Raw genomic sequence first — 24,952 nt, 5'->3', positions numbered from 1 at the left:
ACTATAGCTAAGGGTGTCATGTGGTTGAAGTACTGGACTGAGATTGCTCAATATGTGAAATTGCCATAGACTTGATGTGACCTGAAGACATTTCTATAGCCTGTGAATAGCAGGACAGGTGTACTTTGCAGTATTCCCCCAGAGCTGGTCATTTGAAGCAAGAAGACTGGCAAGTTCCTTTTAGCTCACAGAACAGGTCCTGTGTGGGGTATGGGTGGGAAGGGACAAGAAAGGAGGCATATTCCAAGCCTTAACATGAAGTTGGGATTCAGTTTATGCTTGGCTTCAGAGGCTAGGAAGCACTTCTGCCTTTCATGTATAGGAATATAATAGCATAGTCCACAGTAACATACAGTAACATAGGATAGCAGAGTTTGCTTCATCTGATATGGACAAAATATTGCAGGGAGGCCTCTTAAAGCCTGTCCTGTAAAGAGACACTGGGGATGATTTATTTGCTAACAGAATGTTTGTCATTTGCAGAAATGGGTACTGCTTCTGAAGTATAGTCTTTTACCTGTTAACTGTTCATAGCTAAATGAATTATTAATTGTAAAAAAACCATTTTTAAAGCTATGGAACCAGAAATCACATTTGAAATTTTAATGAGCATCTATAATAAGAAAGGGTTTCTTTTATCTTGCTTATGCCAATGATATTAACTTCAAACTACACAAGTTAGTTGCTTTTAGATGCTGAGCATTTTGTCTTGGCAAGCTGTATACAATATGTTGATGCAGGTTTTAGAAATGGCATATAATGTTTTAAGGGTTATGTTACTTACAAAATATTTGCTAATATATAGACTTTGTTAAGTGAAAAAAAACCCTGATCTTATTATCTACTGCTGCAGGAGAATGTGTCTGACTGGGACACATTTCCTCCAGTAACAGTTAGACTTTGTTGGGACAGGAAAGGAAGACATGAATCCTAAACATCTCAAGTTTATGTTTTGCATAAATACCATGTAATTCTTACTGAAGTATCAACACATCTGAACTCAGAAAAAGAATAAGAGAAAGAAGCTTTATAGCTACTACCTAACCCAGTGTCTGATTTGGAAACTCCAAAAGCAGCTCTTCCTAAATGCTGATGAGGATTAGACTGTCCTGAAAAAGGCATAAAATATTTCTAAAACCCAAGAGCTGTCCAAGACTCACAGACTGACACAAAGCACAGTCATCACAGCTACTTTATTCCAAACATTGCTAAACTGGCAGGAGAAATAGTGTCCATGCTGTCTTAGGCTGGCATATCTGCCCTGAGGTTATTACATTCCTCACCCCATCTGAGATTGCCAGGAGCCACGATGTAAAGAGAAGGATGAAAACAAGTATTGCTTTGTGATATAATCATTTTATGAAGTTGGAGGGACAGGAAGATGAAGGAATGGGTCAGAAAAGGTGATGGTGTACACTGGAGATTGCAACAGGAGTCAGTAGGGTTGTAGTTTAGAGGCAGTTTAATTTTCATGAATCACAAGTATACTTCCCTAAAATCCAAATGCCTTTTTAAAAATTACTTTTGCATGATCCATCAGTGAAAGGTGTTACCACTTCCATGAACTCAACTTGGAGACACCCACAAAGGGAATTAATTTTCTGTTTTCAACTGAAAAGTGTATCTTGTCTTCTTAATTAAATATTGAAATTACCTTTTTTTTCCTGCTGGTGATTTACTGTCTTTGAACCTGTTACAATTTTTTAGAATAATTTAGTGCTGAAAAAGTGGTATTGTGCTATAGTAGGGGCTTATCAACAAGTTATGAAAATTATTTAAGATTGCAAATGAGAGAAATCTATTGAAATACCTCTTCACCAGAACTGCTGTCAGTCTTTAGTTCTCCTAGTTTTGAGAATCTCTCCTCTTCAATATTTTAATTACCATTGAGAATATTGCTTGTATTTCCCAAGTTGAGGATTTGCTTTACAAACAGAGGATGATACTCTTTGAGGGAACTGAGAGTTCCTAGCTGTCTCTACGGGCTTCCACGTTCCTGGGCGTGTGAGCCTACTCATTTAAGTTTTCTTTTTTCCCATAGTGATAACATGTAACTAAAGATACTGAATTGCAAGAAAGTTTGTATCATTGTCTAACTCCATGGAGCATCTTGTGTTGTAACTGCTAAATAAGTAATGCCACTTGAACAAAGGTAACCCCACAGTCTTTTATGTGATCATTTAATATGCAATAAAATAGTCCTTGGGATTTGAGTGCACTGACCTGCTTTTTAGTTGCTGTAGAACAACTTCAGTTGATTTCAGAGGGAATAGGAGGTGCACAACACTTCAGAAAATCAGGCCATGTATATCCAGGTGCTCAAGTATGCATTCTGTATCTTTTCAAAGACACAGCAAGTAGAGGTGGATTTCAGTTGCCCTCCATAACCAGTGGCTATAATCATGATTATGATGAAGGCTTAGTAAAAATCAGAAAAAGCAAACCCTATGTAAAAAACCAAAGCCTTAACCAAGGTTTAAGGGGAGTTCAGCAGCAGTGCATATGTATTTTATTCATTGACATGGTTCATTTTGCATAAAAGTGCTGATGACTGTCAGCACCCTAGTCTGTATTTGACATTTGCCCATGGAATATGGTGTTTAGAAATTCCATCAGCTCTTGTGGGGAATCTTTTCTAAGGTGGATAACTAAATTCTAAACAGGGAGGATTAGATTATTTTTATTATGATACTGTGCATAAGCTATTGTTGATAGAACAGTGCAGCAGTGAACAAAAGAAGCCAAAGTATTTGTTTCAATCTTGATTAAGTTGTTGGTGGAAATTCACATGATATTCTCCATAATGGTTAGCTGGGCAGTGTTAATGGCCCCTAAGGTGCCTTGATGGACAGTGGTGTGGGCCCAGGTGGAAGCAGGCACTCACTCTGCCTGACCTGGTACTGTTAAGGTTTATTTCTGTCAGCAAACACTGCATTTATAATGCCAAGGGTTTATGGAGGGCCTCATACTCATACTATTGTTTTTATTCTTTCAGTTTGCTGGTTTGTGCTTTAAAATTTCTAGAATATCACCACCTATGATTTGAATACCTGGTGCAATATTAAGTTTTAATATGTACACATTTAAACTAGAATGGGCTAAAATATTTTACAGCATACTTGTGATTTGTAGGATGGTGAGTTTTGGTATTTGTTAGCTTGCTTATTTGGGTGTTTAATAAATAATGTATTTATAGGCAGCAAAATTATTAAAAGCTTCAGTAGAGGGGATCCCAAGTATCTTTGCCTCAATTTCTGTTTAGCAGGAATATGGCATGCCTGCTCTACATCATGTAGTTAATCTTTTTGCATGGTACAGTTTTGCTTTTCTTTGGTCACTAGATGTCTACCGGAAGAAAGAAGAAGTCTTCCCTATCATCATCTCTCTTATTATTATGCCTTGTTCTGCCCCAGCCCTGACATTTAAAAATGTCTGCCCAGGAGTGATTTAGAGTTTAAAACCTGGAGGTTTTACAGCAATTTTGACTTAGCCCTACTAGTCACAATTTGCTTTGCACTGACAGTAGGCACCTTTGCCAGAACTGGGATTTTAAATTGCTTTCTTTTAATCCAGATTTTATTTAAGAGAAATAACTGAGGAAACATCTTGCCTGTGGGTAACTGAGAGCTGCTTGCTGTGTTGTGCTCTGCAGCAGAGCCAGTTGGTGGGAAGCAGCAGTAGCACGAGGGTGGCTTCAGAACAGATCTGTGACAGTTACCTTTACTCATGTTCAGGAAGACAGATTTCAGTTTCTGCAGTGACTCTGTCAAAACACTTTAAAAGCTTTATCTCTCACTAATGATGTAGCAAACATATTTTTACACACAAGGTTTGGGGGTTTTTTCTTTATGCTTTTAAAATGTTAAAATAAGGCAAAAATCCAGGGTTTCACATGGACAGTATGAACAATATCAATCATTTATTGTATTGATAGGCAGATTCACTGTTCCTTCACTTAATATACACAATTGTATTTCACATTGCATAGAGAAAAGAGGAGACAAGCAGGTAAAACATTAAATCACTGTGCATGGAGTGGAAGTAAAACAGTGAGAATGAGCTGTCTTAACCTTATTTTAGTTTTGTTATGTGTGTGGTATTTTTCCCAGCAAGACCCCATCCAGCACCACGTACCTATCCCTTAACTTTCTGAGGCTCAGCCTGGAAAGAGCCCAAGGCCATTAGGCCATTTCTGAAATGGTATTTATTTGCTTGAGTACACATAAGGAATTCAAGGATTAATTTCAGTGGGAGTTCATTGACTGTAATCTTGAAGGACTGAGCCTCATTGTTTGAGACACATTTCAAATAAAATGCATTTGTTTCCATTTGTTAAATAAGACACAGAAATGCATCTGAGAAGTTGTATATAGCTAATCTGCTAACCTGGAATTGCTTCTGAAACAGTTGCACATGGAGGCAGCATAGGTTTATTGGCTTTAAGACACAGCCCAATTTCCTTCCTTCTCCAGTACTTACTGGGAGCAGTGGCCTGGACATTCATGAAGTTGTCTAGCATAAAATTGGTGCAAAGTAAAAAGGGAGCCAGGCCAAAAAACCCAAGGATGCCAGAAGATAGGGCTGCTTCATAGTATAGTTCCCATTTAAAAAATACATCTCTAATATAATAAAAAGCAGAGCCCACCATGTAAACTAAATTACTAAATTTTTATAAAATCTGTAGTATTTTTTACTTCATTTAATGTCAAATTTTAATGTTAGTGAGATAGACTAGTAATTTAGTGTAAGATCCAAGGAGGCACATTTTTTAAAAGAGTCAGTTTGTTCTTTACATGGTACAGATACAAGAATCCAGGAGATACACAAACTAGACACCAATAATCTTAGGATATTAAATTTAATTATTGATTACACAGAATATGATGTAAAAACAGCAATTTACTAGAATAATTATAACCTGCAAAATGTGAAAATAGTTTAGAAAATGGATTGTCATATTCTCTGACACAGCAATAGTCATGAAAGGTACACTTATAATATCATATGTTAATCTGTGTATTAACTATACTACCTGTCATTTAGCCAGGATTTCAAGACAGATTAAAGGCATTTATTTCTGAAGTGCCTATGTTTAAATTCAGTAAAACAGCTAGATTGAGAACACTATATTTTTATCAACTACTGCATGGAGATCTATTCCAGATAAATGCTTTGTCTATACTATGAATTTGTAATGAGAAGAGTAATTGTAAGACTGCAGGGAGTACAGACCTGTAAGTGGGTGGTTTAACAACTGGAAATATTTCTTACTGCCTTATTAAATTTTTGAAATCAGACATGCCAACGTCTCTTTCCTACTTCAGACCTAGATCATATTTATTCATGTTTTATATTTAAAAACCCCACATTTATTTGTTACGGGAAAGATATGTGTAGATCTTTTTGTTATGTAGTTTAACAAGAAATGTTGCAAGTGTCAAAGGATATGATGACCACAGCAATGTCAGCAGGTTTAATTTTTCTCCAACTGTGTTTATGAGAGCAAAAAACCCAACCAAAACCAACCCTGACATATTTAGTTTCTTTTTGAATATACAGACTGGCCCAAACACTGACATTCTCTTTATCAATCTTATTGTTACAAAAACTGTACATTACAAACAGTATAGAAACAAACTGAAAGGAATGTGCCACACATCCTGGCTAATTTTCTATATGCAGTTTAAAAATACAGCCTACTCCCTTATAGTGCACAGTTATTGTGTAGAGTACATCACTAGTTAAGTGGACATGATAGAAGAGCTCTAGTTTTCCTCAGCACAGAGAATAAGAGCCAATTCTGCTCGGTAAAGCTTTCCTCCATCAGACAAGGCCATGATGCTTTTCTTGTATGTTGCAAGGTTGGTAATGTCTAATTCCTATTTAAAGAACAGATAATGCTTTAAAATCCTGTTTAGTTATCAGCATGAACAAGTTTACTTCCAATGGCAGGAAATGAGAAAAAATCCCAGATATTCTCAGCCTGTCTGACAGTAACACACTAAAATGTTCTTACATATTTGTATGTGATATTTATAACATATATGATAGCCATTTGTTTGCTTGCTGCTAGCTGGTGTCTCAGAAGCAAGCAAGTTCTTGACAGTGTCTCTGTGTAATCACAACTCCCCTAGTTCAGGATTTACACTGCTATTATTTCCACCACAATTTTTAGTTGTACTTTGACTTCAGGAATTATGACTTAGAAGCTCTATATTTATCTTATTAGGGTGGATTAAGGTGTCCTTAAAATCCAAATTAAATCTAATCTCTAAGGGGAAAGAAGCCCTCTAGGATTACCTTTTTGTTCTTTTCACAGAGATCCTTCAGTAGGGCATCAAGTTCATTTTCATCTATATAGCCATTGCCATCCTGAAAAATACAATTAAAGATAAGTTTAAACATTTATTTTTAATTCCAGAGGCTATGGCTACTTCTCCACAAATCCAGAAAATAAGTGCCAATAAACTATGCCATTAATAAAAATATATTTTTAAGACTTACTTGATCATACATCTCAAAGGCATTATTGAATTCTTTTGCACACATTTTGACACCCTAAATGCCAAAAGGAAAACAAACTCATTAATGACACCAGTTATGTGTGATAGTAACAGGTTACCTAAAGAATGTGAATATTCATACCTGAAATTTAATAAGAAAATTTTCCTGTACAGGCAGTAGTCTTTGGAGAGAAAAAAACAAAGGTCAAAATATTTAATTGTTCCCATTACAGCACTTGGCATATGATATTCATTGTGAAAAGAAACAGAACACATACCTGGCCAGTTCAGTAAGCTCCAACTTTCCATCATTGTTTGCATCAAACATCCTGAGCTGAAAGAATAAATACATTTACATTGCTAATCAAAATTAATCAACCTAATGAAGAAAACACTTATTTGGTAAGCTTAAATCCAATTAACTTTGTCCTGAAATGATGTCCCCAGGTCACATTTGCTGTGTAATACATTTATTTTAAGTACTAAGTAATTTATAGTAATTAATTCTACTGCAAAATCTGATGATGCAATTCTAATTAACCTGTGGTAGGTAGGTCTTAACCTGCCTACACTGATGAATGAATGTCTTGTATGAGAAATGTGCATGTAATTATTTATAAATAACAGAAGTGTTGATGTGATAATATTTTACTTTTGACTTCATGTCATGATTGGATAAGAGAATCATTATTCTCTATTCTTAAAGATGAAAAAACTATTGGGTAAAGTGGAATAGAACCCAAGGCATTCAGTTCCCAAGACAGAAAACAATAGACATTTCATCCAATTGACTAGGTCTAAGTATTTAAGTAAAGACAATGTTTTGCTACTGTGATATATTAAAAAAAAAAAAAAGTGAACAGATGTTACAGATGATCCTATTTTCTTGATGGTATGAAAATGGGAAAATAAATCTCTCCAAAGAAGCATAATTAAATTATTGTAATAACTATGTTAATATAATTTTAAAAAATTAGTGATTACTTTTTCTAATAATCTTTAATAACTTTACTATTAAAGTGTTCTCCTTTGAGGCCTTGAAAGGATGAGTTCCTGCCACTTGAAAGATATGAACATCTTCTAATAGCTGTTAGAAGTAGATAAAGATATTGCTCCTACATAAGACTTTCTCTTCCAGTATTTATGTCTGTATAGTTCAATTTTTCTACTTTTAAACATAGTATTGCACTTGCTGTATAAAGAGTCTCAAAAGCAGCAGACTACAAAGCATTGTTTTGAAAGCACCACCACCCACACTCCATCACATCACCTGCAATCACAGTAATTTTAGATGTAATTTATAGATAAGAGGAAAAGCAACATTCTGTACTGACATATATGCATAAATGTGTATCCTTTTAAAGATGGAACTAATGTAATGCAATGAAAAAAACCTAATTTCACTTTGCTAATACACTACAAATGACAGAGGATACCAGAAAAAAAGTGACCAATTCTACAAACATTTATTTCTACACAACATCATGGTTCCTTTTAACACTTCTTTCCTTTGTATAAAAGCATCTGTCTTGTGTGCATTTCCCAGGAAAACAGATTTGCATTTGAGGGAGGTAAGCAGTGGAAGCTGTGAAGTGAACTTGTTTTGTATTTTGATGAATTGTTAGTGACTGGCTCTGCCTGCCAGCAGCTGCTAGGATGGTGCATTTTTTATTATTCTTCTGTTTTCTGAGGAAATGATTGGTGATCTGGGCTGATTTTTTTTTCTCTTAGAACTAAATTCTTTGTCACTGTGTGTCTCTGCAGAGGCCAGAAGTTATAGCACACTTTAGGATGGAGGTCAAAATGTTCCCTGAATGGCAATGTTATCTTTAGCAGTGGATGAAGAGTGACAATTCTATGTAAATGGTACAATGAACCAGCAGACTTTCTCCAGGAGAAACACAAGTTTTGTTCAGAAATCTTAAGCCAATTGAGGGCTAGTGCATCTACCTAGCATATTTTTCATTATTACAAGTATTTTAGGACAAAAATAAGCTGGTAAACCAAAAAATATACTGGTATACATTTCCTGGAGAACAGAATTCTCTTTTTTTTCTTGAAAAGCCCATGCAGAAGCCAGTACTGATCCTTGCCACGGAGTACCATAGCAATAGAATGGATGGATTATTTCAAGGATTGGCTGATTTAAGGCCAGGGAAGCAACAGTTTTGCTATAGTATTTGATCTAAAACATGAATTTATCTTGAAGCAAGGGGAGAAGGAAAGTGTGATTTTGTAAATCTATGGAAGCCACCATGGCTTTTAAGACAAGAGACAGACATCACAGCACTGTAAGAAGGCAAAACATAGAAAGTAACATCAAATTATTTTGATCTAAACATAGTAATATAATTATGACAAGAACAATTTTGCTCCTATGAAATGTGGAGACTTTGGTTTTACAACTAGCGGCACAAGGGAGCAAAACAGGGAAAATCCAATGGCATAGTATGATATTATATAAATACCAAGAAGGTGAAAAATTCCTGGACTTTTTGAGCAGTAATGATAACTGCCCATTAAACCATTATGCCTATAAATAAACTTACCATTATTTCTGTGTATTCCGATAGCTTTGAGTCTTCAATCTGCTTATTTGCTTTCTGTAACAAATCTTTCAAGAAGCTCTGTTAAAATAAATAGAGTAATAGGTGAATGTTTTCTACAGTATAAAATGTTTGACTTGCTAACTAAGATTAAAGTAATGGAAAATACTATTTTATTTCCACTTTAGTATTTACTACTGAAGTTCCCAATAAGTAGGAAAAACTAGTTATTAACAGCTAAAAATATATGTTTCTTTTGGTAAGTTCAAGTATATTGCACTTTGTTTGGAAAAAGTAACTAATAAAACTTCCTGCATCATTTGCCATTTGTTGCATGGTGAATTTGGAAAAAAGGTTAGGCTTTCAAGTATACTGCTTCCTAATAAGCACTATCAGTAAAGTAAACCAATTAACCTTGGGTCTCCTTGAAAGCTTGTATGCCTAATCACTTCTTGCAGCATTGGAACAATTTTACAGAAAGGATCAATGATTAATTGAGCTTCGTCCTTGCCTATGGCAGTACCTGATGCTAGAAGTGAACATTGCTTCTTCCTACCTTGTATTTTAAATGTGTGCAGCCAATTTCATTGCATTTTTGAATGAGAATTTGGTGTCACTAATGTGAAAAACCAGCCATTTTTGCTTCAAAAAATAAAATGGTTTCCACCCATTCAGTGTTTTAAATTTCTGTACTAGATCTGTGACATCAAAACAAGGAAGATACCAAATTGTTAAGCGAGGACATTACAAGACCTGATGAAAGATCTAATTCCTGTAATCAGTTGGAGTGTCATTCTCTTCACAGAATTTTTGGCTACATTTCAAGATAGAAAATGTGAGAGCTTATAAAAAAATAAACTTGCATTCCTGGACCTGAATGGAAACATGTCTATAGTCATATGACTAACACCCACTATAGTTCTTTTAGCCTGGCCCCCTCCATGCTGGAGGCCCTTCCTGGTAGCTTGTATAAAGAACACGACTGAGATGTTCTGAATGGATGTTACTGAAACATGTTTTATCTTCTGTGCTTCAATGGAAAACAGAACTGGAAGGGAAATTAAAAGGCTATTTAGTACACATCTCAAGAAAAGGATTCTATCTATCTAAACTTTCTGAAGTACTCTCCGGTCTGAGCTATCGCCAAACCTTTCCTAAATACAGGCAGTGATGAAGAGTCTGCCTCCCCCTTAGACAACACATTCTCCTGCCATTACTATTGTTAGAAAGTTTTCCTGATTTCCAGCTTAAATTTCACTTACAAAGTTGAAGTGGGTGTACTCCTCCCATAGCAAATACTTAAAAATGTTTGGGCTTGCCAAGAAATACTGACCTAAAAATAAAACTGAACATTTTTGTCTTATTTTCAGTGTTAAAATGGCCTCCTCCTCTGAGGCAAACAAAACCTCACAGCACAAGAGAGATGAACCATGAGAGATTCAGTTAAAATCATTCATTCTTCAACTGACCCTCAATCAGCCCTGCCTATTAAAATCTATTTTAAAATGTAGCGGTCAGCAGGCATCATCTAACAGCTGGAGAGTTCTCAAGTGCTACCTTCTCCTGATCCTACCAACTTTAAACACACAGACCTGGTGCAACCAGTCAGCAGAAGAATGAGCTTGTCTGCCTGAGGGTTACACTAAGCTTAGATCCTCAGCAAATGTCACACAGATATCAAACTCAAAAGAGAAAGGGAAAAGGAAAAAAGATGCGAATTTTCTGTCATGAATTCCTTTTCTGAGCAGAAGAACAGTAAAGATTTTGAACAGTTTGATCTCCTGGTGCTTTATTTAAAACTTACATCACTCTTCTTTATGCCACATATAGACAAAACAGTCCAAATTAGATGGATAAACACTTCTAGATCTTTCTCATGCAATGAATTGCTTTGATTCCTTTGAACATAAAGCTATAATAGTGAATCAAATGCAGTTGAACTGTGGAAAATGGCACCTTTCTACTCAGAGAGCTGTTGTATATGAGCATCTCTGCTCTATGAAGAAAGGCAGAGAGAACTGGGACGCTTAAGCTTGGAGAAGAGGAGCTTCAAGGGAACATAAAAGTATATAAATACTTCATGGGAGGGTGCAAAGAGGATGGAGCTAGGCTACTGACAGGACTAGAGGCAATGGTCACAAAGTGAAACACAAAATGTTCCCTCTGAGCATCAGAAAACACATTTTCACTGTAAGGATGACACAGCACTAGCACAGGTTGCCCATGGAGGCTGTAGAGTCTTCATTCTAGGAGACTTGCAAAGGCCATCTGAACAAGGTACTGGGCAACTGGCTTCCAGTGGTCTTGCCTGAGCACAGGGGTTGGACCAGATGACCTCCAGAAGTTCCTGAAAACCACCCTGTGATTCTGTGACACTAACTCAGCATCGACAAATTGATGTTGGTTGTATGACTGTTGGTTGTGAAATAAAATCACTCTTGTTTCAACTGTGCAAGGCTGAGATGGCTAATGGGATAACCTTGATTCTGCTCTTATTTGTGCATATTAAAGCTGATACCAAAGTCCTACAAGGTTAAGCAAGCAGAGGCAGCACAGTTCCATTTTTGTTAGTCTAACAGTATTACAGTTAGGAAGTTCTGGGGTTACATGGTAATTGAGACAGCATCAACTGTCCAGCAGCATAGTGATTAATAGGAGTGATGCTCTCAAGAAAAAAACACAACAAAGCAGCTCTTTCCCCTAAGAGGCCAAAAAAATAATCAGTATAGCTGTCAGAGACTCATCTTGCTTTCTTAATCTTTCTTACTTCTAAACTACCTGGTACCCCAAGTAATTTGATACCAACACTAATCTGAATAAAAACATGATTTAAAAAAACATTGATCAGATTAAAGTTTCATTTGAAGTAACTTACTGGCGATAACAACATTAGCTAATTGTATTGCATTTTTTGCCAAGTTTGAAATGCAAAAACATGCACAGGTGGGGTATCTGAAGGAAGAGATAGCAGCACAGGCTGTAATCCAACACCTGTTCTCATGTTGTGCATGGTCACAGATATTGGTTTACCTTAAGTTCCTCAGAATCAATGAAGCCACTGTGGTCGCTGTCATATTTCCTCCATGTCTGCAATCAGAATGTGAATGCTTTAATGATGTGTTTATGGCAAACAGGTCTTCCATGGTTTTACAACAGACAACTTTTCATACTGTACCTGCATGAAATCTTCACTTGACTTTAGCTGCTGGCATCTGAAGAACAACAGGAAATTCTCTTCCGTTGGCAATACCTGAGCAAGCTGTAACAGAATTTAAGAAAGATTAAATTTTGGCTCTTTAGGCCAGCTGAGCCTGTAAAAGAGCATGAAGATTTTTAAAAGTGTATGAAATTCTTTGTGCTTATACTGCTGCTGCCGTACTGTGGCCCACTTGGAAGCTTCATCCTGCTAGCTGAACAGTTTGGAAGATGCCTCTGAAAGGCTTCTGGCTTGCAGCTTTGTCATAGTCACCAAGGTCAAACAGAACTTGAGGTCTGAGAGAAGGGAGTGAGGTAGCACTTTAACAAAAGGGTAGCTGGAGAAAGGGGGGAAAAAAATCACCCATGCAGAATTAGGATCTGTATTAAAATCCATTGAATCAGCATGAAGGGAAAGCATAACACAAGGACTCACATAGGATAAGTGTGAAGGGCCATGAATTAGGAAACTGAGAAGTACAGGCTATTCAGATACCAAGGAAGAACAAGAAAGGAACACTGACACAAAGAGCACAATTGTAATGCAAATGGTTAAATATAAGAAAAAAAAAAGTAAATAGGGAGGGTAAGGGATGGCAGTTCTCATTTGTCAGTCACAGAGATGTGTTCATAAAGAGCTATAAATACCAGAAAGAAATCAAGAGGGCTTTTAGCCCTGCAAAACCAGGGACAGTTCTTCCAATGCCTCTTTTCTACAAAAGGCTTTTTTAAAATCAGACATTATTGAACTGATTATTGAAAATGTTCATTTACTATAACTCAATTTTGGCAAGTGACAAATGTAGAAGATGGAAAGCATTCTGTGTAATTTAATGTAAAATCATGATTTGTTTTTAACAAAAGCTCTATTTTTTTTCTGTCCTCAAAAATGTATGAAATATGTTTTGATTTTTAAAAAAAACTTTTTACTTGAAGAATAGACCAGCTGTGCTTACTACAGAGAAAATGGAGAAGGACAGATTTCTTAGCTGCATTCTTTTATGTAAAATGACATCTGCAGATTTTCTGGAGTCCCACTTTAAAATTTCGATTCAAATTTTTATTTTTCTGCCTTCGTTTCATACCCTCAAGTCTTTTGTTCTGCCTATTTCAGTGCTATTGCCTAATTGTTGAGGCTTTTTAATTGGGAACCAGCAGAGCCATAAGTGACTTCAGCTCTCACCCCACAGCCACAACAAAGTTATAGAGACATATCTCTTCTTTCTCTAAAATCACATACACAAGAAATCAGTTAAATTCTTTTGGTGTTGGTGCAGCTGAAAAGAGACATCAGAGCACTCTCCTTACAGAAGTGGTGCAACTGATGACAGGCTGTCAGGCCCATCAAAACCTTCTGAGTGCTTTTCCTAAGTGGCTGAACATGAAATCAAAATCAACCCAATAAATGTGTTTTTGTCAGCACCTTTCAAAACCTACTCCATTATAAATAGCATATGCACGTATGCATAAGTATATATTTATGTGTACCAACAGCTAAATGTGTGTAACTTAGTCCTGGTTTATGAAAAAATTCCTTTATTTCTGTCATGACAGAAAAGCTTTGATTGTTAGAGTACACTCCTATTTAACAGTAAAAGTGGAATGGACAACTATTTAGAATAATGAAGATAGTTTGGGAGAAGTGACTGATTATAATAATGGGAAAGGATTTGCTTGTGTTGGAAAATATAAATAAGATGTCGTTCAATGACATAGCTAACTCCTGTGAATTTTGCAAGGGCACTGTAAAATAGTAACTGTCCAAAGGATCATTAACAGCTTATTAGCAGTACCAAACTGTATTTGAGGCACAGAATATATTACCTCTGGAAGAAAATTACCTTATTTTAAGCTATACCTCTCACCCTTTGTAAATCTCAGGGGAAAGCATGAAATTGCTTTTTGTGGAAAATGCTGCAGTGTTAAAGGGATGAGTAGATTGTGTGGAAACTGGTTCAAATTCCCAGTCCCAGTTTTATACCACTACCAAGAAGAAAGATGGAAACCTGGTGCTATTTTAAGTGATGACTTCTTAGTGGGGATAAGCATAGGGGGGCTTTGTGAGCATGTTTGAGTAAAAGTGCAGACCACTGCAAGTCTGTGTATGACAGCAATAGTAGTTTAGTGAGCCTTGAGCTTTGCTGCTTTTATGGAGAAAGTTGGTTATCTCTGGACCACAAATAATAGAGGACAACTACCAAGTCTGAGACTGATTTGACTCCTCTCTGGTCAGCTGCAGGCTGAGGTGCATTTTTATAGGTTACCTAGCAGAAAAATACTCTCAGTACCTAAAACAATATCAGAACTGTTTTCTAGACATTGTTCTCTAAGTAAATTCCATTGATATTTAATGCTATTTAAAATTCATTTCACCTGATAGAGTGAATTTGCTTAGGCTAGTAAGTAGTCAATTTTATGGCAGCAGTAATCTTCAAATAATTTGAATGTGAAATTGCTGCAGTTATGAATTTTGAAACCTTGGGTTTCACTGTCACATTTTAGTAAAAGCATTGGTCTCAATGAGTACAAAAGGTGAATTAAAGGTCTCTTACACAATGGCAAGAAAGTGGGCAGGTCAGGCTCTGCCTTGAGCTGGAGGACACTGGATAATAGCCAGAGAACTAACTGCAGTGTGCTTGCAAAGACAGAATCAACACTTAATCTGAGCTGAAAATCCACTTCTTCCTCTGTGAAGCCACTCAGGCCTCCTCTTTATCTCAGTCAACAGACCTTTCCTGAAAACTCATTATTGGCTGGCACATTCGTTGTCAAAGGCTGGGTGTTCATTTTGAGGGTTGGGAGTCTGAATGGCTTTACATAAGTCTTTACATAAGTCTTAAACAGTGCTCACACAATTTTCAAAAAAACTACTTGATGTACTATGTAAATGGGAACAATCTAGAAATACTGGATAATTTTTTTTTAATACAAGGAAGGAGAATCAAGTCCAAATACCAACTTTAATATCATACTGCTCTGCACGTACCACACATTTCATGAATCCCATCAGCAGTTTCCAAATCAAGCTTCATGCTGATGTAAGGGAAACAAAATATAGCTATTGAGTTTGGAAACTTCTATATTAAGGGAGAAAGTCCCTTCAGTCACTGAACTCCATACTATCACTATTCAGTTGCTTCCGTGGATGCTGAGCATGCTTGGCACTTCACTGGGGGTGGTGAGCCATATCAGACCCTCTTGGATTTGCTCATCTTCCCTCACTAAGTCAATATCAGAATCAGAAATAGAATTTGAAAGGTAAAGCTTCCAGTTATCTTTTCCTAAGTGAAGAAGTACAGTCATTTTCAGGCACTGTTCACACATTTTTCTTACATCAGTGCTTGCTATACAATATTCAAAAAGACTAATTTAAATAAAATTCTTCAATAACAAATAAATTAGCATTTGTTAGTCCAAAACAAACAAAAAATGTTTTACCAAATAAACACTACTTCTTTCTAGATGCAAAGCTATTTGATCAATGCTAAGTATTGTTAAAAGATGCACTTTAAAAAATCAGTTGTGAAACAAATTGTTCATATTTCTGTAGTAGTTTAGTCACAATTACACATGCTTTTAAATAAGTATATAAAATTCTTGAGAAACATGACAGAGGAGAAATGGTATCTTGAAATTATCTATTTTATCAGCAGTGATACTTTCTATTGATTTCTACAGGTTCTATTCAGTCCTCTGTTTAAAATTAGATACTGACCCAAAGCTGGTCACTGTAGAAATTTTGCAGGCCTGGCTTGTTTCCAGCTGTTTCTTAATTAGCTCTCTAGGTCAGATTTCTTATTATCCAGAAAAAAATATAATATCATTTAATAATAAAACTGCAGTCTCTCTGCACTCAGAGTGACATAAATGAGTCACTGATGTGAGCTCAGAGAAGTGGCTTCTCAAACTGTAACCCTATAACCCCACAAACTCCCCTTTTTGACTTGCAGTGCTGAAGAGTGAAATTCAAAGAAAACACAATGGTGCCCCTCTCCCTAGGAAGTTTCTAAGTTATACAATTGTTGAGCAGCTGTAGAGGAGAAGATGGTTATCTTCAGCCTCTTCAGAAAATGGGAGTAAGGAATGTGAGAATTTTATGCCTGCAGTTCTGTTAAGAGTTCAAGAAAGGAAATCCTAAGAAATTCTTTTTTAGTCATGACTAACATGCTGACTTACCATATTTGGGTTTTTTTGGAATAGACTACATACAGTGACTGCCCAATAAAGTTCACTCAGATGTTATCATCACTATTAGGAGTGGGGACAGAGCATGAGTTCAAAATCACAGGTAGCACTACATCACATTACTTTTCATCAAATTACCTTTTTTATTTAAATTTCTAAAATAGAACTTTTATCTGCTTTGTAGAAAACTTAAATTGCTGGTGATGCTTATTTGTATTGAATAAAGAGAGAAAGGTTACATCACTTGTGAAATATGGAATATGGCAAGGAATGCATTATTTGTTAATGAAAAAGTTTCATTAGTGAAAAGGAAAAAAAAAAGATTTTAAGGGCAAGGAAGAAATATTCTGTGTATCTAAAAACCAAAAGTATTGGCATATTATGCTCACATTGTTCAGTGCTAAATGTATTTTCTTCAAGTAAAGTTACAAAGCAACTGTCTTACCTCAACTATACCTATTTTTCCATCAGTAGACTTCCCATATTGGTCCACAAAAGCTTTCATTTCAGGTGTTAAATCCTACAAAGTCACAATGATAGAATCATTACTTTAAAATACAAGAAATAAATGTAAACATACTTGAATAATCTATTATTTGCCAAATAATATACCACATTTAATGAAGTACTCATACATTGCAGCCACACTCATCAAGTTTAAATGAAAATGAGCATTGTTTTTTTCATAAATAACGTCATTCTGATAAATTTTACTTCCTAGGGAATTATATTATAGCCAGTGTGAATAATTGGCATCTAAATACTTAGAATGCTATTATCATTTACAGAATGAAAAAAATTATGAAGACATATGTTAGAAAATGTGTCTAACAGTCCCTTTGTTTAGGATGGTGACAGTGAAGTTCATAGGTAATTATTACTCCGTTTTCTCAGTTTTCATTTTTAAATTAGTAATCTGAAGGCAGTGCAGAATCTTTCAAAATAAGGAAAAAATTTCAGTATTATACATCTGAACACCAAAATAGTCCTTCCACATCTTTGAGTGGATTTTTCCTGAACAATGGATGCTATTTTAGTCTTAAAAGATCTCATCACAGTATCATATTTTTCACTGTTTAGTATTTGGTTATCATGGAAACAGAATCAAAATGTCACTGCTTAAATGTAGAAAGGGAGATTTAGGTGGGAGAAAACTTTAAGCAGCACCTTAAATCTCACAGAATAAAGGCATCATTGTTGTCCATATATATTATGATCCCTGTTCTACATCTGTTCCCTAAAGACTGTTCTCATTCTAGGCTATGGCAAAAAGTGCCTTGGGGTAAATATCTAAATATTTGACTTCACACTTCAACTTGACCTGCCTTTCTTTGATATGTCATCAACCTTCAACACTGATCAAACTTTTAATTTTAATTGTATTTCTTAGAGGTAGAAGCTAATGAAACCATTCAGCAAGAATAAGGTTTCAGTTATATTGAAACAATGGATGATTCTACAGTTATAGATGAAGTTATGTCAGACTTTTGAAATTAAAGGTTTAGTTGTTATAATAGATCTGATTATACGGGACCTAAATGATTTTCTCACTGGAGACACGGAGACTCTCAGCTGTACAAAGTCCATTGTAGCTTGTCCCAAATTTCACCTACCAAAGCTAACTAAAATGTCAGTTCCTTGTAGCTGATACAGGCACGGCCTAGTATCCTATTTCTGTCAAAGTCATCCATAGCAAGTTAGTAATTTGCTGTGGCTTTAATTAGAGATGTGGTTATTAATATAATGGACTTCAAAGTCACCTTTCATCTAATGATCCCAAAGAGGGGACAAGTTTGCTTAGCAGATATAATGGAGAATTAGACACTTGGATTTTAATTAGTCCTGGTTAAATATTTTACTAATCTTTCTAATAGCAGCTCTGCAGTGCTGGACAGTGACCAGCCATTAAAGGAGGCACAGTTGATTACAGGTTAAACAAAACAGGAAACTGATTCTCTAGTTCATTATTTAGAAATTATGGTGAGTTTTTCGGTGTTCACTTCACCTGCTCATGAGTTGCTTGAAGAGTTATGTTATTCAAATTAATATTTTTGGTCAAAAAAAAGTGCTTAAATTTAACCAAGTCTAGTCCTAAACCTGATAGAGATGCAGTGCTCAGTTTGAAATGAAGAACAAGCTAGCCCTTCACACCTCAGTCAGGCACCTCAGAAAAGATACTTTTCCAACAAATGGAAAAAAATAAGCTTTTCTAATATTATTTGAAAATGTAAGGCTAGTAGTTGGCACTACAGAAACACAATTGTACTCATAAATCCCATATTTCTGTGGAGAAATATTGTCATTATCTATACAGGCAGGGAAAGTCAGAAATGGGTGTGGAATAGCTCAGACAAGATCCACCTATTGACACTTTCTCAACCTCTGCATTGGTCACTCATACCCCAGAGTTTCTTTCAGCAATTGGCACACCCAGATAGAGAATGTATTGCATAAATATGGGTCTCAATAAACAGAAGCTATGTTTATACACTTTTGTAGCTTTTATCTTTAAAAAAAGAGTTCTTTTACCATGGCTGAAGTTATAGCAGATCAATTCAGTACCTACCATAATGCATGAAGCAAAAAGGACTCTTGTTACCAAAGCCCAAGCAATAAAACTTCTGAGCAGACATTCCCCCCTTTCTGGCATGCTAGCCTGAATCAAGCTGCATGCTACCTCTCTGTCTGAGAAAAAGCAGCTGTGAAAGTACAGGCTTACTGAGTAGATTAATACAAGGATTAGCATCAGAACATAATTAGAACAGTTCTGCAGCTGGGAAGAATACTGGGAAATATTAAACCATCCTATTCAATGACAGCATCAATGTAATTCTTTAATGCATATGGCATGACTGATGTAAAATCCAGCTATGAAGAATGCATAATTGAATATTTCAAAAATAGTGAGCCGAAGAGCGACCTGAAATCCAGAAGTTAATGATGACAAAGAAGCTTTGGGGTGTTAAAAGAAGGACAGACAAGGAAATGACATATAACCTATACTAGTTTCTCAATGTGTCCCTTCTGGCAAAAGCATAGATATTCAATGATACTGAATTAGTATCCCGTGAGACAAGAAATGAACTAATGAGATGCTTGTTTTGCAAATGAGCCTTTAAATGCAAGAATCAGGTTAGATTTGAAACCTAAGATGACATATAGCTGTACTCCAGAGCCTACAGACCAGGTGTGAATTTGGTTTTGCCACTGTAGATTGCTGTTTTCAGCAGAACAATCCAAAGCTAGGTTTGAATCAGAGAAATGGGACAGAAAAATTTAAACATCTGAGCATTTTTGGAATACAGTGTCAGATATCAGCAGGAGTTATTTAAAAAACCCCACATCTATTATAACATTTGTTGCAGATAAGAAAAATCCTGCAAGGGTTTCTATGTTACTTTGAGTAGGCTACGTTTTTTTTTAAGAGATGCGCACTTGCTTCAAGAGAAAAGATCCTGACCTTAAAATCATAAATATTTTTTACTTTGAGCTTCTAATTAACTTTTTAACTGCTCAATAATATATTAGCATTTCTACTAACAATGCCATTCATACTAAATATAAAGAGGCTTTAATATCTTCTTTCTACTGGGCAAACTTAAGTTTCCTGCACTTTAGCACAGAAGGTATTATTTCTATTGCAGTACTTGAAACGTATTGAAGTTGTTTAATCTTTTCTGTGAAGAAAAAAAAGATATTTTTCCTCCTAAAAAAACCACATTCCTTTCCCAATTTTCTGTTTTGTTTTGAGTTTTTTTTTAACTTAAATTTTGCTTTATTTTATTTTTAACTTTAGTTTAACTTACTTATGCTAAGAAAAATGAGCCTAACCAATGTCTCTAACAAGAATTAACTGCTACGTAGACTGCAGTAACATTAGAGGCACTGCTGGGAGACAGATTTTCATATGTGCAAAGTTTGTACTCACAATTTACATGATACAATTTTCTACAAAAAAAAAATTCTTTTTTTTTTTTTTCTGTATTTAGGTCTAAAATATATAGGAACTTTAAAAGAAAACTTGATTATTGAAAAACTATATCTCAATTTGGAGGCACTTTTACTATGAAGTATTAATCTATTTCCTCCATGCACACATCATCCACTTAAATTATTTTATTTTGTTTCTTCAGAAGTCTTTTAGCATTGATTAATTGAGAGTGATTCTATTATGTTATATATTGGACTTTGATGCTAAAAGTGGCTGTATTTTTACACAGAATCTTTAATTCCTTTCTTTCTCCCTCCCTTTTCTTTTCCTCCCTGCATGGGTATAGTTTAGAGGAAATTAATAATTAATGTTTCGATAACTCACACACAGAAGTGTTTTGACAACACTGTCAAAAACTTTGCTGTCTGTCTGAGCCATTTAAACAGACAGGATTTGGTACTCTTACTCCCGGTGAAGAGCATTAAGTGTTCAGGAGTCATCTGCAGATCTATTTAGTGACCACCAAGGGGCAGAAACGCATTTCAGCCCGTGCTGCCCATTAAGTGTGAAATTAAAAGAGTCCAACTACCCTGAAGTTCTGGGTTTTTCTCTTCCTCTTTTCTTTTTCTTTTTTTTTTTTTTTTTTTTTTTTTTTTTTTCTCCATTTTTTTCTCTCTCTCCTTCTCCTCATCAGTTTTAATGAGTACATATCTGGATCAGACAAGATTAATTGTAATGGGAGACGGTCCCATCCAAGACAAAAAGACAGCATCCGTACATTTCTTGACTTTTCTTTTTAAGCACTGTCAGAAGTATCAGCTTGTAGCCTGGCAAGGCACGAGCCTCATCAGTGGGGTGGACCCTGGTTTCACCTTTCCAAAGCAGACGATTGATCTGATGTGCAACCCGCTCATTTCTAACCACGCTATTTCCCCTTGCCCGGTGCGGCAGGCGCACGAACCGTGGGACGGCAGGAGAGAACAGAAGGAACCGGGACAATGGAGTTCGCTCAAGAAAACTCTTCTTTCCCGAAGAAGACGGAAAAGTGGGGCGAAACATTAACCTACCAAGCCTGCCTTCTTCCGTGCCTGCTGCAGCTCCTGGATGAAGTTTTGTAGCTCCTTCCCGTCCATGAACCCATTGCCTACAACAGAAAGAGTTACGGCTGCCGTCAGCGCTCCCTCCGAACTCTCTCTCCGCTCTCCAGCGCCGGCAGCGGCTCCCCGAGCCGGCTCTCCCTCCCGGCGGCGCCCCGCGCCCCTCGCCCGGCCCGGCCCCTGAGGGCTGCGGGCGGCGGGCCCGGGCCGGCTCCGGGCGCCGGGCGGCCGCGCTGTGCCCCCAGCCTCCCGCGGGCTCGCCCCCCGCGCCCCCCGCGCCCCCGCCGCCCCGCAGGGAAAGGAGTCACCGTCGGAGTCGTAGTGGTGCCAGATCTCGAAGAACTGGGCGGCCGAGATCTCCACGCCCTGCAGGTGCGTCTCCGCCGTCATGGTGGGCGCGGGGCGGCGCGGGGGGGGGGGCGCTGTCCGCGGTCCTGACTCGGCTCTGCCCGCGGCCGGCGCGGATCGGCAGCGGCGGCTCCGACGGCTCCTCCCGCCGCCGCCCCGCCGAGGGCTATTTATGAGGCCGCCCCGGCCGGGCCACTCCCCCCGGCGCTGCCCTCCCTCTCCGCGGGCCCGGCGCGGGGGGGCCGGGGTCTCCCGACGGCGGCACCGCGGCCCGGCCGGCCCGGCGGAGCCCTCGGGAGCCGGCCCGCTGGACGTGGGCGGTGTGAGGGTGCCGAGCGGGGAGCCCCGGGCGCGGAGAGCAGCGCTGCCCGACCCGCCCGGGAGTTGCTGCGCATCCCTCGCTGTGCCGTGAGGCGCGGGGACCGAGGGTGAGCGCGGCCGCCCGGTTCAGCCGTGGGGATTCCATCTGGAACAGGGCCCTGGGTTTAGAGCGTGGCTCGCAGCACCTCGGGATGTCCCGGTACAAGGAAAAAACCACTTGGGGCATCATGTGGGGTGCAAGGAACCCGTTTTTCACTGTTCCATCCCTAGTCCAGACCTGCAGACCGCTTTGCACAGAGCTGATCCCTGAAGAACCGCAACCCTTTATCTGATATTCCTTCTGAGATACTACGGGATATTGAGATATCCATACTGAGAACATAGAAACAGTGCAGAGGCATGAGGGACACTGCCACAGTCTGCTCTTTTTATTGGCAGACCAGCTTTGGAGACTTGCTATCTTATCAGCAGTGAGTTGGAGGAAGGGGACAGAGTAGTTTACAAAAATCTTCCTCTTGCAGTGGCGAAACAGGGTGCTATGCTGGTAATGCTGACCAAGTCCCTTTTGGGATGACTAATTTTAGTCATTAGGGCTACCTGGGTAGTCTGAAGCACTGAAACTGCCTTTATCCTTCCAGCAGTATCCTTCAGGTGCTACACTGAGTTACAGTGGTTTGATGGGCAAGATCACTGGCTGTCAGGACACTCCCAAATGGAGTAGGTAGTACAGTAAAGATGAGAGATGCAGACAGCTGGGAAACCCAGAAACCTCCATGTGTTAAGTGATCAGCATGACTAACAGTAGGGCAATAGTATGTTAAGACTCACGAACAACATGAGCGTAACAAAATAACAGGATAATGCAGAAGACAGCAAAGTGCCAAAGGGGATGGGTAACCCATCAGGATGAGAGGGGGATGTTTAGTTAAAGTTTGACATCTCGTGAGAGGGATTTCAGTAGATTGGGTGGCTGAAATCTTGTATGCATTATGGAACAAGATGTGGACATAGTGATTAAGTAATCATGAGACCTTGTACTTGATTCCTTCCATCTTTCCATTCTCCTGTTTCTCCACCTGTTATGTGCAGCCCTCTCTCCTTCTGGCACTGCTGTTTGGCTGTGAGCTCTTCAAGAGATGCACCAGGTTGCCTGTGTTTTTTTAGCTACTGAACAAAGCAGCAGCAAAGAGAAAAGACACAAGAAACTGACCATTAATCTCTTCAGTTCAAAATATTTGTGTTAGTGAAAAATGTTTGGACTAGTTTTGCCATCATAAATACTCACTATATTTGCAAAAGGGCTGAAGAAATTTTAATATTTCCTTACAATTAGGCTCTGTGTTTCACCACGTAAAAAAGAAATAAAAAATCGTGACTGGGCCAATTTCCCATCTAGGAACCACTTTTAAGGCATGGCTTTCTCAGAGAAAGAGACTTCAGTTGGAGCCATATCATGAAACTTTTGTAATCTGCCTATATCTTTTCTTAAAACTAAAAATCTGAACTTAATACATTTCCATAAAGTAGCAACAATGACCAGAAAAGAAAGAACTCCTGAGGCTTATTTTTACAAGGAACGAGGACATGGCAGAGCTCTGGCCTCAGCAAATGGAAGCACAGTGAATCAAGCCTGGGATTATTCTTTGTACTTGGAAAAGACAATGGGGTGCCAGTGACGCAAGGACACTGGAAGGAGACAAAGGTGGAACTAGCACTTCCTTCATTTTTAGATAGAAGATGTCTGTGCCAGTGAGGCAACTTCTTATATGCCAAGCGTATTGAATTACCCTGTCCAGTGCAGAATTTCAGCTTCCAGCAAGCCTGCAGGAAAAGAAACCAAGTACTGAACCTGTTTCAACAGACCTCTGACTTGCATCTGATGTTGATTTGCTCCTTGCTGCTTACCATTTTCCAATGGCACATCACATCTTGTTCTTATCCCTTTTCCCTGACCCAAAAGACTGTAGCTGAATGGGAGTGAAGAATTTAGCATTGTTTGGGGACAGCTCAACCTTGTTCATCTGACTGTTCAGACTTTTAAACGAACAGGAGCTGCAATGTTTACATTTTCAAAAGTTCTCAGAATAAAATATTTTACATAGGTCATATGTGGCCAGGAGGATTTAAAAGAGGTCTCACATGAACTTTTGCTGCTTCTCCCCGTAACTGTACAATTGAATGCAGATGCTTGGACACGTTGACCTCTCATTATGCTAACATCTACAAAATCAGTGTTGGCTCCAGAGCATTTATGCATCTTTGTGTGTTCTTTATGAAAGAGTATATCAAGGTGAATGGGTTTATAAGTTCTCTGCTGCACTTGACGTGATCCTTCTGCACAGGCATAAAAGTAGCAGACATTTCCGTGCAAAAATAATCACTTACATAACTAACTGCACACCATATTTTTATGATTAATGAATAACCAAGCCAGCATTCATATTTAATCCCACTGGACTCTGCTTATGCAAAACTAAATCGGAAACTGGTCATTTCAATTCAAGAAGCTATTAATTTCCATTGAAAGAGGAAGCACTGGAAAACATTTAAAAATGTAGATATATACAGGATGTGATCCATAACCCAATGAAGTCCATGCAAATTTTCCCTCTGATTCTAGAGGGCTTTGTGCAAGGACAAAATTATTCTCATTTTCAGAAATTATATGTATGGTGATAAGCAGATATACATATTGATTAATGAATTACTTTACTGAGAAGCCCAAGCCTCATCGTTCATTTTCACAAGAGCTACATGAGCCAGATCCATATCTGGCAGAAATCAGAAAAGCTACACTGAAGCCAGCTGAGAATGTGACCCAGTATC

General features: G+C 37.8%; 1 protein-coding gene across 1 annotated transcript; it reads right to left on the bottom strand.

Moving 5' to 3' along the window:
• Nucleotides 1–39: 39 nt before the first annotated feature.
• Nucleotides 40–21,967, bottom strand: CALB1 (calbindin 1). Its single transcript, XM_056485893.1, has 11 exons — nt 21,766–21,967; nt 21,428–21,504; nt 16,875–16,949; nt 12,225–12,308; nt 12,080–12,136; nt 9,053–9,130; nt 6,782–6,837; nt 6,646–6,685; nt 6,505–6,558; nt 6,301–6,372; nt 40–5,879 (listed from the first exon to the last, which is right to left on the bottom strand). Exons 1-11 carry the CDS (start codon nt 21,845–21,847, stop codon nt 5,766–5,768), a joined length of 789 nt encoding a protein of 262 aa, XP_056341868.1. The 5' UTR covers nt 21,848–21,967; the 3' UTR covers nt 40–5,765.
• Nucleotides 21,968–24,952: the final 2,985 nt, after the last annotated feature.

The sequence above is a fragment of the Oenanthe melanoleuca genome, chromosome 2 (genome assembly GCF_029582105.1).
Source record: "Oenanthe melanoleuca isolate GR-GAL-2019-014 chromosome 2, OMel1.0, whole genome shotgun sequence".
In the NCBI taxonomy this organism is placed as follows: Eukaryota; Metazoa; Chordata; class Aves; order Passeriformes; family Muscicapidae; genus Oenanthe; species Oenanthe melanoleuca.
The sequence above is the reverse complement of the archived record's forward strand: the minus strand, read 5'-3'. Positions and strand labels throughout refer to the sequence as shown.

What these genes read in the sequence shown, in the direction of transcription:
- CALB1 (XM_056485893.1), bottom strand. Translation starts at nt 21,847, where the DNA reads ATGACGGCGGAGACGCACCTGCAGGGCGTGGAGATCTCGGCCGCCCAG. An exon ending in CGGAATACACAGAAATAATG is followed by an intron (nt 6,838 to 9,052) that starts GTAAGTTTATTT and finishes TTATTCTTTCAG; the next exon opens with CTCAGGATGTTTGATGCAAA. An exon ending in ATTTTCTTATTAAATTTCAG is followed by an intron (nt 6,559 to 6,645) that starts GTATGAATATTC and finishes TTTGGCATTTAG; the next exon opens with GGTGTCAAAATGTGTGCAAA.